The 12,834-nt window shown below is 40.0% G+C and overlaps 1 protein-coding gene across 1 annotated transcript in view; it reads right to left on the bottom strand.

The window, feature by feature from the left end:
- The window catches only part of LOC149445314 (uncharacterized), a 117,302-nt gene extending 105,173 nt beyond the window's left edge, over positions 1-12,129 (bottom strand). Inside the window, exons 1-3 of the mRNA XM_089653900.1 lie at positions 12,051-12,129; positions 9,920-10,041; positions 8,841-8,941 (exon numbers count right to left, since the gene is read on the bottom strand). Coding sequence (XP_089510026.1) covers positions 8,841-8,941; positions 9,920-10,041; positions 12,051-12,129 — 302 coding nt within the window. The remainder of the gene's footprint in view (positions 1-8,840; positions 8,942-9,919; positions 10,042-12,050) is intronic.
- Positions 12,130-12,834: the final 705 nt, after the last annotated feature.

The raw sequence follows: 12,834 nt of genomic DNA, 5'->3' as shown, positions 1-12,834 counted from the left end.
CACCGGGTACTCCAGTTTCCTTCCACACTCCAAAGACATGCTGGTAAGTTAATTGGATCCTGTCTAAATTGGCCCTAGTATGTGTATATATGAATGTGAGTTAGGGACCTTAGATTGTACGCCCCTTGAGGGTTAGGGACTGATGTGAATGTACAGTATATATGTAAAGCGCTGCGCAAATTGACGGCGCTATAGAAGTACCTGAAATAAATAAATAATAAAGCTTTTCTGTGGTTAAAATGTAAAATCATATTCATTTTTGTATTATATTTTAATTATTTCTAGTTTCCTTTAATAAAGACCGCTCACTGCTGCTCTCTCTCTTTTTGCAGGGTGACTGGTCTTGTCTCCACCCCCTCCTGTAGTTTTCTGCCACAGCCTTTAGTGGGTGGAGCATTTTTGGCCCCTCCTACCCAGGGGCGGACTGATCATTTGGAAACTCGGGCACTGCCCGAGGGCCCGGGGTCAGTAGGCCCCATGAGATGCCCCTGGTACCTTTTTCATAGGCTTTTTCAAGTTTGCGCAAGGACACAGGGGCCCCATGATCCCCTATTGCCCAGGGGCCCCATGAGTTGTCAGTCCGCCCCTGCTCCCACCACTCTTCTCTCAGCACAGGCTATGTACAGCAGAGTGATGATGTTATTACTACTTTAAGCACATTATCTGGGTTTTCAAAGCTTTGGTGCACATAAATGACTACATATCCTTTGTGGCTATTGATATGTCCAGAGCTCAGCTTCAAGATTCCGGTAAACAATGTAAATGTCATTTAGGAAACAGTAATCTTAGGTATACTTACTGACACATCATTCTTGACATGATATCATGTGAAATTTGGAATTGTATATTAAGATCTCTCAGATTAGAGATATCTTGATGGAAAGTATCGCCAGGCTTAGATGGCATCAATATCTTCCTGAATCAGTGTCTAGCCCAAATCCAATATGTCTGCATCCAAGTAGAAAAATGTTAAAAAAAAATGTAGTTATTTTGAATGATGGTAAGGATTAACACTGTGGGGTTTATTTATTAAAGGCAAATCGCTCGTGTACTTTGCAAGTGCAGTTTCACTTATTTTCCCTACAGCTTAGTAAATGTTCTAAAGCTCTGCTGATTTTCGTCATCCAATCGTGTGCAAGCACAAAAATGCTTTTTTTTTCATTTTCCTTGCACCTGATTGGGTAGTCTTTACAAAGTGAAGCTTTACCACATTTACTAAGAAAAAAGAGTACAACTGCACTTGCAAAGCGCTCAGTGTATTTATCTTTAGTAAATCAACCCCATTGTTTATCTCACAATATTTAAAGTACATCTAAAGCAAAATCTTGTCCTTTTTAGCTTTTTGATAGAATAGAGCACTGTTTAAACCCCTGTAAAGTTTTTTCTTTTGTCTTCACCCAATTGGGGAGGTTTTCCTGTACTTCACATCTTGAAGACCCAACAGGAAGTGAGATGTGTTGGATCAAAATTCAGCCACTTCAGCAGGGACCAACCAAGAGTTGAGCCATGCATATGCAGGCTGATTGTACTCAAGTAGATCCATCGATCAACTTGGGTACAACCAGCCATTCAGTTTACTGCCGTTAGCTATAGTTGCTAGCAGGGATCATTGTGTTCTGCTGGTGGGGAATGCTTCAATGCACCCCCCTGATGGCAGAACACAATAGCGCTGCGAGAGGCATTCCCCCATCAACATTTACTGTGTTTATAGGGAATCAAGCAATTGGAAGGAAAGAAAGTCGAATCATCTATGTGCTGCCTTCTTAACAAGTGTTGCCATTGGAAGATTTCCCCTCTACCCTTTCCCCTGTGACAACTCAGATTTTTGGAATTTCGCTCACCTTATCACCCTGAGAATGAGCACTAGAACAAATAACCCTTCATCACACTTTAAAAAAATGGCTTTTAAATATATATTTTTTTTCTTATTTCTTTTTAACATATAAAATAGTAATTTTAACATACAGTCATGGCCGAAATTGTTGGCACCCTTGATATTTTTCCTGAAAATCAAGTATTTCACACAAAAAAGGTATTGCATTAACACATGTTTTGCTATACACATGTTTATTCCCTTTGTATGTATTGGAACAAATATAAAACAGAGGCAGAAAAGCAAATATGACATAATGTCACACAAAACCCCAAAAATGGGCTGGACAAAAGTATTGGCACCCTTAACTTAATATTTGGTTGCACACCCTTTGGAAAACATAACTGAAATCAGTCGCTTCCTATAACCATCAATAAGCTTCTGACACCTCTCACCCGGAATTTTGGACCACTCTTCCTTTGCAAACAGCTCCAGGTCTCTCTTATTGGAAGGACACCTTTTCCCAACAGCAATTTTAAGATCTCTCCACAGGTGTTCAATGGGATTTAGATCTGGGCTCATTGCTGGCCACTTCAGAACTCTCCAGCGCTTCTTTGCCATCCATTTCTGAGTGCTTTTTGACGTATGTTTGGGGTCATTGTCCTGCTGGAAGACCCAGGATCTTGGACGCAAACCCAGCTTTCTGACACTGGGCCCTACAGTGCGACCCAAAATCCTTTGGTAATCCTCAGATTTCATGATGCCTTGCACACAGTCAAGGCACCCAGTGCCAGAGGCAGCAAAACAACCCCAAAACATCATTGAACCTCCACCATATTTTACCGTAGGTACTGTGTTTTGTTCTTTGTAGGCCTCATTCCGTTTTCGGTAAACAGTAGAATGATGTGCTTTACCGAAAAGCTCTATCTTGGTCTCATCTGTCCACAAGACGTTTTCCCAGAAGGCTTTTGGCTTACTCAAGTACATTTTGGCAAACTGTAGTCTTGCTTTTTTATGTCTCTGTGTCAGCAGTGGGGTCCTCCTGGGTCTCCTGCCATAGCGTTTCATTTCATTTAAATGTCGACGGATAGTTCGCGCTGACACTGATGCTCCCTGAGCCTGCAGGACAGCTTGAATGTCTTTGGAACATGTTTGGGGCTGCTTATCCACCATCCGGACTATTCTGCGTTGCAATCTTTCATCAATTTTCCTCATCCGTCCACGACCAGGGAGATTAGCTACAGTGCCATGGGTTGCAAACTTCTTGATAATGTTGCGCACTGTGGACAAAGGCAAATCTAGTTCTCTGGAGATGGACTTGTAACCTTGAGATTGTTGATATTTTGCCACAATTTTGGTTCTCAGGTCCTCAGACAGTTCTCGTCTCCTCTTTCTGTTGTCCATGCTTAGTGTGGCACAGACAGACACACAATGCAAAGGTTAAGTGAACGTCTCTCCTTTTTATCTGCTTTCAGGTGTGATTTCTATATTGCCCACACCTGTTACTTGCCCCAGGTGAGTTTACAGGAGCATCACATGCTTGTAACATTCTTATTTATCCGCAGTTGTGAAAGGGTGCCAATACTTTTGTCCAGCCCATTTTTGGAGGTTTGTGTGACATTATGTCGAATTTGCTTTCTTTCCTCCCTTTTTTTGTTTTGTCCCAATACACACAAAGGGAATAAACATGTGTATAGCAAAACATGTGTTAATGCAATACGTTTCGTGAGAAATACATGATTTCCTGGAGAAATATCAAGGGTGCCAACAATTTCGGCCATGACTGTATATTTTTACATATATTTGTAAATACATTACAAAAATGTAGATTTGTATTTTTAAAGACATACAATATATTTGAAATGTATTTTTAAAAATATTTTTCATATATTTTGTAATAAAAATGCATTTCAACATGCAGTATATATACTGAAATATATTGAATATGCCCAAAATTGTAGCATTTCAAATATATGGCAATATATTTGGGAAGAATATTTTTAAAATATATTTCAAATATATTTTCCTTCCATATGGGAAATAAAAAAGTCTGCAGCAAAAGTGGATTTAGAAAAAAGAGCAGTACAGGGCTCCATAGAAAAGGAAATTGTTATGGATGACTTATAATAGGCAAATCTTTATAGCAAATGTAATTGAAGTATTGAAATTTAACATATATTAGCAACAAGAATAAATCTGGAAAGTGGTGAATTTTTATGAAAGGGCTGATGTGTCGGAAGAATTGATTTGATTATATTCTACAGCTTGAATTATCTCTCACTGTGAGGAATTAGGGAAGTTAGGGGTAATAGTTGATGGACTAATTGATGGACTTCACTGTTGTTGTTTAATTTTGTTTTGATAACACTTTCACATATACAGTCAGGTCCATAAATATTGGGATATCAACACAATTCTAACATTTTTGGCTCTATACACCACCACAATGGATTTGAAATGAAACAAACAAGATGTGCTTTAACTGCAGACCATCAGCTTTAATTTGAGGGTATTTACATCCAAATCAGGTGAACGGTGTAGGAATTACAACAGTTTGCATATGTGCCTCCCACTTGTTAAGGGACCAAAAGTAATGGGACAATTGGCTTCTCAGCTGTTCCATGGCCAGGTGTGTGTTATTCCCTCATTATCCCAATTACAATGAGCAGATAAAAGGTCCAGAGTTCATTTCAAGTGTGCTATTTGCATTTGGAATCTGTTGCTGTCAACTCTCAAGATAAGATCCAAAGAGCTGTCACTATCAGTGAAGCAAGCCATCATTAGGCTGAAAAAACAAAACAAAACAAACCCATCAGAGAGATAGCAAAAACATTAGGTGTGGCCAAAACAACTGTTTGGAACATTTTTAAAAAGAAGGAACGCACCGGTGAGCTCAGCAACACCAAAAGACCCGGAAGACCATGGAAAACAACTGTGGTGGATGACCGAAGAATTCTTTCCTTGGTGAAGAAAACACCCTTCACAACAGTTGGCCAGATCAAGAACACTCTCCAGGAGGTAGGTGTATGTGTGTCAAAGTCAACAATCAAGAGAAGACTTCACCAGAGTGAATACAGAGGGTTCACCACAAGATGTAAACCATTGGTGAGCCTCAAAAACAGGAAGGCCAGATTAGAGTTTGCCAAACGACATCTAAAAAAGCCTTCACAGTTCTGGAACAACATCCTATGGACAGATGAGACCAAGATCAACTTGTACCAGAGTGATGGGAAGAGAAGAGTATGGAGAAGGAAAGGAACTGCTCATGATCCTAAGCATACCACCTCATCAGTGAAGCATGGTGGTGGTAGTGTCATGGCGTGGGCATGTATGGCTGCCAATGGAACTGGTTCTCTTGTATTTATTGATGATGTGACTGCTGACAAAAGCAGCAGGATGAATTCTGAAGTGTTTCGGGCAATATTATCTGCTCATATTCAGCCAAATGCTTCACAACTCATTGGACGCCGCTTCACAGTGCAGATGGACAATGACCCAAAGCAGACTGCAAAAGCAACCAAAGAGTTTTTTAAGGGAAAGAAGTGGAATGTTATGCAATGGCCAAGTCAATCACCTGACCTGAATCCGATTGAGCATGCATTTCACTTGCTGAAGACAAAACTGAAGGGAAAATGCACCAAGAACAAGCAGGAACTGAAGACAGTTGCAGTAGAGGCCTGTCAGAGCATCACCAGGGATGAAACCCAGCGTCTGGTGATGTCTATGCGTTCCAGACTTCAGGCTGTAATTGACTGCAAAGGATTTGCAACCAAGTATTAAAAAGTGAAAGTTTGATTTATGATTATTTTTCTGTCCCATTACTTTTGATCCCTTAGCAAGTGGGAGGCACATATGCAAACTGTTGTATTTCCTACACTGTTCACCTGATTTGGATGTAAATACCCTCAAATTAAAGCTGACAGTCTGCAGTTAAAGCACATCTTGTTCGTTTCATTTCAAATCTATTGTGGTGGTGTATAGAGCCAAAAATGTTAGAATTGTGTCCATGTCCCAATATTTATGGACCTGACTGTATTATTTAGTACACTGTCAGGGGAGGGTGTTGTTTGTGTTGTGGGGGAGTTTTAGTTATATTTTTGGAGGTGGTTTTCGATTGAAATAATGTAGAGCAGCCTTTCTCGGCCATTTTCACTTGGAGGAACCCTGAAAAACAACCTTCAGGTCTCTGGGAACCCCTGCCAAAAATGACTATATCAGCAGCTCATGGTACATTCTTGTGATGGTCAGAGGAATTACATTGATTATCAGTTGGGAGAATGTCCCCCCGTAGAAATAGCTAAAAAGATCACTGGTGTGAGCAGTTACATATCTGAGAGGCAGAAATTGCTCATTGCACATGAGACTCCTAGCAAATTTTGGAGGAACCTCAAGGTTCCACAGAACCCTGATTGCGAAGGGCTGGTGTACAATGTGTTTTGTAAATAAGAATGGCACACACATGGTGAATCTTGGGTAAATCTTTCTTTTTTTTTTATCCACCTGGTCATTATTCAAACATAAAAATAAGAATAAATCTAGAAAGTGGTGAATCTTTTTTAAAAAGGTGAATGTGACAACAAATTAAGCTGTAGATTACATTTTGGAAATAAGGAGAATGGAAAACACATAGTGAATCCTGGGTAAATCTTTTACTGGACCCTTTCATTGATAAATGGTGTAATTCAAGAATTAAACAGAATAAATATAATAATTGCCGTTATTTAATCTATCTGGTCATCATTCAAACATAAAAATAAGAATTAATCCGGAAAGTGATGAATCTTTTTCGAAAGGGTGGCCGTGTCAACAGATAATGATGTAGGGTTATGATTTGTAAATTATATTATTATTGTACAGGATTTATATAGTGCCAAAAGTTTGCGCAGCGCTTTACAATATAAGGGGGATAGTACAATTACAATACAGTTCAATCAAAAGGAATAGAAGGATGGTTTGTAAATAAGGAGAATGGAAAACACAGGGTGAATCTTTGGTAAATCTTTCTTTGGACCTTTTTACTGCCAAATTATGTAACTGAATAAGTAAAACAAATAAATATAATAATTGATTTTATTTAATCCACCTGGTCATCACTCAAGCATAAAAATTTGAATAAACACATGGTGAATCTTGGGTACATCTTTCACTAGACCCTTTGATTGCCAAGTTGTCTAATTAAACAATTTTTTAAAAAATAGTATAATTGTTTTTATTTAATCCACCTGGTTATTATTCAAACATAAAAATAAGTATCAATCCAGAAAGTGGTGGATCTTTTTTGAAAGGGTGGGCATCAACAAATAATGATTTAGAATGTGTTTTGTAAATAAAGAGAATAGCAAAGACATTCCTGGGTAAATCTTTCATTGGACACTTTCATTGCTAAGCTGTGTGTAATCAAATGGAATATAATAACTGCTTTCATTTAATTTACCTGGTCAAAGTTCAAATTCCTCACAGATCAAAGCAGACCAAAACTGCATTATGAATCTTAAAACATTCACAACTGCAGTGTGCTGATGAGACACTAAAAGCAAAGTGTTAGGGCCCCATCCGACATATGCATTGTGATAACATAACATATGGCACTTTTTGAGGTGTATGGGACTGCCATTAATTTAGAATGGATCCCAGACATACAAGTACATTTGCCAGTAGACCTAAGCTAATGTGTACCACAATTCCACAAATACCACAAAAAAATCTGCAGCTTTGATTTATCATCCATTGACATTCAAGATGAATGGCCTGCCTTAAGACAGTGTAAATTAATCTGCAATAAAATGCACATTAACACGCTTGTAGTAACTCACATCAACAGACCACAAAAACCTAAGAGGCCCCAAGCAAGCGATATATCGGTAATTATTTATTGCTTCGGCTTCAATTTGCCTGCCTTCCACTTCAACTTTAAAATTGTAGGCATGTAGGTCTTTATTAATGAGATAATATAACATGTTACAGACGAGTATTTTGATTAATTTTATCATGGTTTGGTTAAAAACAGTATATGTATCACCATTGGGAATCAATTATCTCCAATGCCCAGATGCAGTCCAATACCAATGGTTTCTAACCCCTATTTAGAGCTCTTCAGTGTTTGAAATTTGGACAGAAGAAGCCACAAGTACCGATATCCCACCAAGACGCCCTCATCAGAACCGATTTCCCATTAGGGAACCCTCATCAAAGCCTATTTCCCATTAGGGAGCCCTCATCAAAGCAGCTTTCCCATGAGGTAGCCTTAATCGAAGCCGATTTCCCATTAGGAAGCCCTCATCAAAGTCGATTTCCCATGAGAGAGCTCTCATTGAAGCTGATTTCCCATGAGGGAGCCCTCATCCAAGCCGATTTCCCATTAGGGAGCCCTTATCGAAGCCAATTTCACATTTAGTATCCCTCATCAAAGCCAATTTTCCATTAGGGAGCCCTCATCAAAGCCACGTGCATGCAGAGAATGAAAGGGGATTTCCACATTGTATAATAATTGTATAATAAATAATGCATAGAATTAATAAACTTACCCATATAATTCAGAAGGATAAAGAAGTTGCATCACTTTTTCATGACATTTCCAGATTTGTACCTTCGAGTAATCAGGACTTACACCATCCAGCACTACATAAGCCCACTCATCTTCCCATAGTCATTTGTTGTGTACTGTAAAGAGACCTGGATCACAGCTGCAGGATGGAAGGGTGGTAAAGGGTTCATGTCTTCTTCCAAGGAAAGCAATCTACCTTGTCAACTTTTAGTTTTTTTGTTACCTTATACAGCATGTACTGTCCCTAAATTTGAGACTCCGTCTTTTGTGTCTATGTCATACTATCCAACACCCCACGGCCAGTATGTCTCCTACATCCCATTGTGTTTATATATTCACATAACATAATGACTGTAATCACACTCCCACAAAGACCTGGGAGAGAGAAAAAAGAGATGGACTTGTAGAACACAATCAATATCAACATTATTTGTGTACCCGGAGTTCGAAATATCTAAGTCATGAGAGTTTCATCTCAGTTACGTAACTAAATAACTTGAATCATGGGTGCTGACATACAAAACCAATTCAAACCCCTTCCCAAGACTCAGCTCTGACCAGTTCTGATTCACTGCTGACAATACCTAAATGAAACAGCAAAGTGTGATATCTCCATAAAGAGTACTTGTCACCTGACCAGTGCTGTCACATAGGGGGCTTGTTAGCCCCTTGCAATAGCAATAAAGTTAAATGTTAAAAAAAAAAAACAAAAACAACTGCATACGTAAGAGATGCACATGTAAACAACAATTGTACAAGATATGTTTGGTATTGCCGAGTTACAGAGAAAAATTTAGATTATTACAGTTACCTCTAAACCGGGGAGCTGTAAAGGCATTTTAAGCCTTTTGATAATATTGAAGTAAGTTGTTTTTTTGTATCTATTTACTTGGCACAATCTAATTTTTTTACAGTGTCTGTATGCTCTAAAAGTCATTTTAGTGTATGTTTTCCTAAAAATATAGATTTGATAAACAGTTGCCAAAATATTGTACAACATAAAAAATTTCAACTACAATCTTTTTATTCTTCAGGGCCACTGCTTTCATAAAGTATGTAATATTTGGGAATTTTAGCTAATTTACAAGCCAAAAATATAGATTTTAAAATGTATGAAAAAAATACAAAATTTGCTCTAGAGGAGAAGTAGTTACACTGTTTTCAATTGGCCAGTCTGTAGGAAGTTGAGGGCTATCGTTTTATTTTTTTAAAGTGAACTTTTCTGTAGCTTTTAGATCTGTTGCAATCAATTCAGGCCTATTACCACTTGATGAAAAATCAGGTATAACAGCCAAACTACTTAAAGTTAGGTTGTTTGCCAAGATTGGTTTCCGAAGATTTCAAACAGGATTCAACTAACCCAATCAAATCTGGGATAATCCACTATTCTCTTCTCATTAGGTATTATCAGGTTACTGTTCAGAGGATGCTCCAATGCACTTTCAGATTTGTGTGTGCTTGGATGTTGTACATGTGTGACAACATCTGCTTCCATGTCTGGTTCCACTTCTGTCTCCAAGTCCTCTGCTACAGAATTCTCCTTCAGCATTGGAATTTCTAACTTTGTCTTTGTCCTCTGCTTGCTTATCTTCTTCGCTGACATCCTTGCATTCAGACACTGACTTTTCATCACCAGGGTACTTTTGGTCTTTCTCTAATCCTCCAACATCCTTCTTAGTAATATCTGAAACAAAACAGGAGAAAATGAACCCCTTTTTTATGTTCTAGCCATTTAGCAGAAATGGAGCTATATACATTTTAAGTTGTTTGTTGGTGTTCTGCTATTTGCAATTGAAAACTACAGGATTGATAAACCTTTAACACCAAGTGAAGCTAAATATGTGTATAAACATTCATACAAACCGGTACCTGTAGATTCACTTTAACCACTTGCTTACCGGGCACTTATACCCCCTTATTTACCAGGCCAATTTTCAGCTTTCAGCGCTGTCGCACTATGATTGACAATTGCGCGGTCATGCAACACTGTACCCATATGAAATTTTTATCATTGTTTTCTCACAAATAGCGCTTTCTTTTGATGTTATTTAATCGCTGCTGGGCACTTTACTTTTTGTGCTATAAGCAAAAAAAGTGCAAAAAAATTTGAAAAAAAAAAAAAGTTTCTTTGTTTCTATTATAACATTTTTTAAACAGGTAATTTTTCTCCTTCACTGATGTGCGTTGATGAGACAGCACTGATGGGCACTGATAGGCGGCACTGAAGGGCACTGATAGGCAGCACTAATGAGGTGGCGCTGATAGGCGGCACTGATAGGCAGCACTAATGAGGTGTCACGGATAGGTGGCACTGATAGGTGACACTGATAATGGGTACTGATAGACAGCACTGATAGGTGGCACTGACTGACATCACTGCTGGGCACTGACTGGCACAACTGCTGGGCACTGACTGGTGGCACTGACTGGCAGCACTGCTGGGCTGCACTGATGGGCAGAGGTGGGTGGCACTGGTAGGCACAGGTGGGTGGGCACAGGTAGGTGGCACTTCTGGGCAGAGGTGGTGACACTGCTGGGTGGCACAGGTGAGTGCACTGCTGGGCACAGGTGGGTGCATTGCTGGGCACAGGTGGGCAGAATTTGTGTGTCGCACCACTGGGCACCGATCATCATGATGATCAGTGCCGATCCCCGCTCTGACAACTGCCGGTTTTCGGCAGTACTTTCCTCACGATCTGACAGCGTGAGGAAAGTGCAGCCGAGAACCGGTATTTGCATTTCCCGGTGATCAGTGTGTCATTGGACAGGGCTGATCACGTGGTAAAAGGCCGCTGTGATTGGCCTTTTACCACATCACGTGATCAGCTGTGTCCGTAGGACACAGCGATCACAGAGATCGCCGGGTGCGCGCCAGCGGGGGCGCGCTGGAGTGCGCGTTCTGGGAGGACGGCATATGACGTCCACCCAGAACTGGCCGGCCGCAGTGCAGCCGTCATTCGGCTATCTGCGGTCGGCAACTAGTTAAAGAAAATGCGCAGATGCTAACTTTGTAACTATGCTCTAGATTTTTGTCCTAACTGGAGCTCTACCTTGTAAAGATATCCTTTAATTGACATTAATTGACCTTTTCAAGTAACCCCCAAATCTTACAATCACCTGTCCATGTTCCTGCCAAATCCATGCTGTACGGCCAACAAGGAGCTACATAGCTGCAACTGCAAACTCTAGTTGGTACCTCACGTCTTTTGTACATGTGTAGAAATCCCATTCATTGCTATAGCAATGCCATCTTTCCTTGGGTTCTACCCATGAATAAATGCCCCTCATGGCAGTGCCCTGTTCACTATGCCCTATTTTGATAGGGCACTTTATCTAGCCCTCAGGCTCCTTACCTTGGCCCCTGGGCACATTATCTGGCCCTGGACTCCTTTCCTGCCCCTGAGCATCTTACTTAGCCACTGGTCACCTTAAAGCATCATTAGACTTCAAAATAGGAAGATTGTATATTGCTGGTTACCAGTCCCTTGTGGTGGCTGCATTCCTTTTAATTTTTAGACTTTTTGCCTTTACTTGACCTGGTGATCCAGCCAGTTACACATTTCCTGTCTTATGGTGGCTCCACTCTGGAAGGAGTAGCAATACAGACACTTTTGGACAGCAACATTGTAGGTCATGGGAGATGGTAATGTTAGACATACTAGCAGATTTTGGATGTAACTAACAAATTCATACCTCTCAACTTTCTGAGATGGGAACGAGGGACACCTATTAGCAAATGTCTGTAGGAATAGGACACTGCCCCCCCCGCCATGCCCCCTTAAAGGAGAATTATACTTAGAAAAGATTAGTAAAACCTACAAGTGTTTTTTCTACTACTACTATGCCTTTATATTTGCTTTTGAAGTTTACAAATGCAGCAATTTAGAAATTGAATGAAAGGTTTAGCACTTTTGAAAGATAAATAGTGCATTTTATAGACAACTATATAGATCAGACCAAAATGAGGGACAAATGAGGAGGAAAGAGGGACAGAGGGACTTTGTTCTAAATCAGGGACACTGTACGGAAAGCAGGGACAGTTGGAAGGTATGCAAATTAAAGCTGAACTCCAGCTAACATTTTATGAGCAGTTACAGCAGTTTTTTTCCTTGCAGTACAAAGGTTTTTTCAAAAATTAATAAAAGCTGATCATTGTAAGCACCCCTGTCAGTGGTATATAGTTTTTCTCAACTCTCTAACTGCTACTGCTGCAGGAAACCTTGATCTGTTAAAGGAAATCGAAAAACAACCAGCTTACTTTCTGGACCACCAGGTGAAACTAAAAGCAACATGAGTCTAAAAAGAAAATGAATGCAGTTGTTGGTAAGAATTATTGGTAAGCTCCTAGGGGTAGCATCAGGGGTCGAGGGGGTCACAAATGCGACCCTGCCCATGCTCCACGGGGCCCCGTGCAGCCTTCCTTTCACAGGTCTCTTTGTCACCATAGAGCACAGCGTGTCTGTGTGTGGATGGTGAG

This window comes from Staurois parvus, unplaced genomic scaffold, assembly GCF_062004578.1.
Source record: "Staurois parvus isolate SC_StPar_1 unplaced genomic scaffold, SC_StPar_1.0 ptg000727l, whole genome shotgun sequence".
NCBI lineage: Eukaryota > Metazoa > Chordata > Amphibia > Anura > Ranidae > Staurois > Staurois parvus.
The sequence above is the reverse complement of the archived record's forward strand: the minus strand, read 5'-3'. Positions and strand labels throughout refer to the sequence as shown.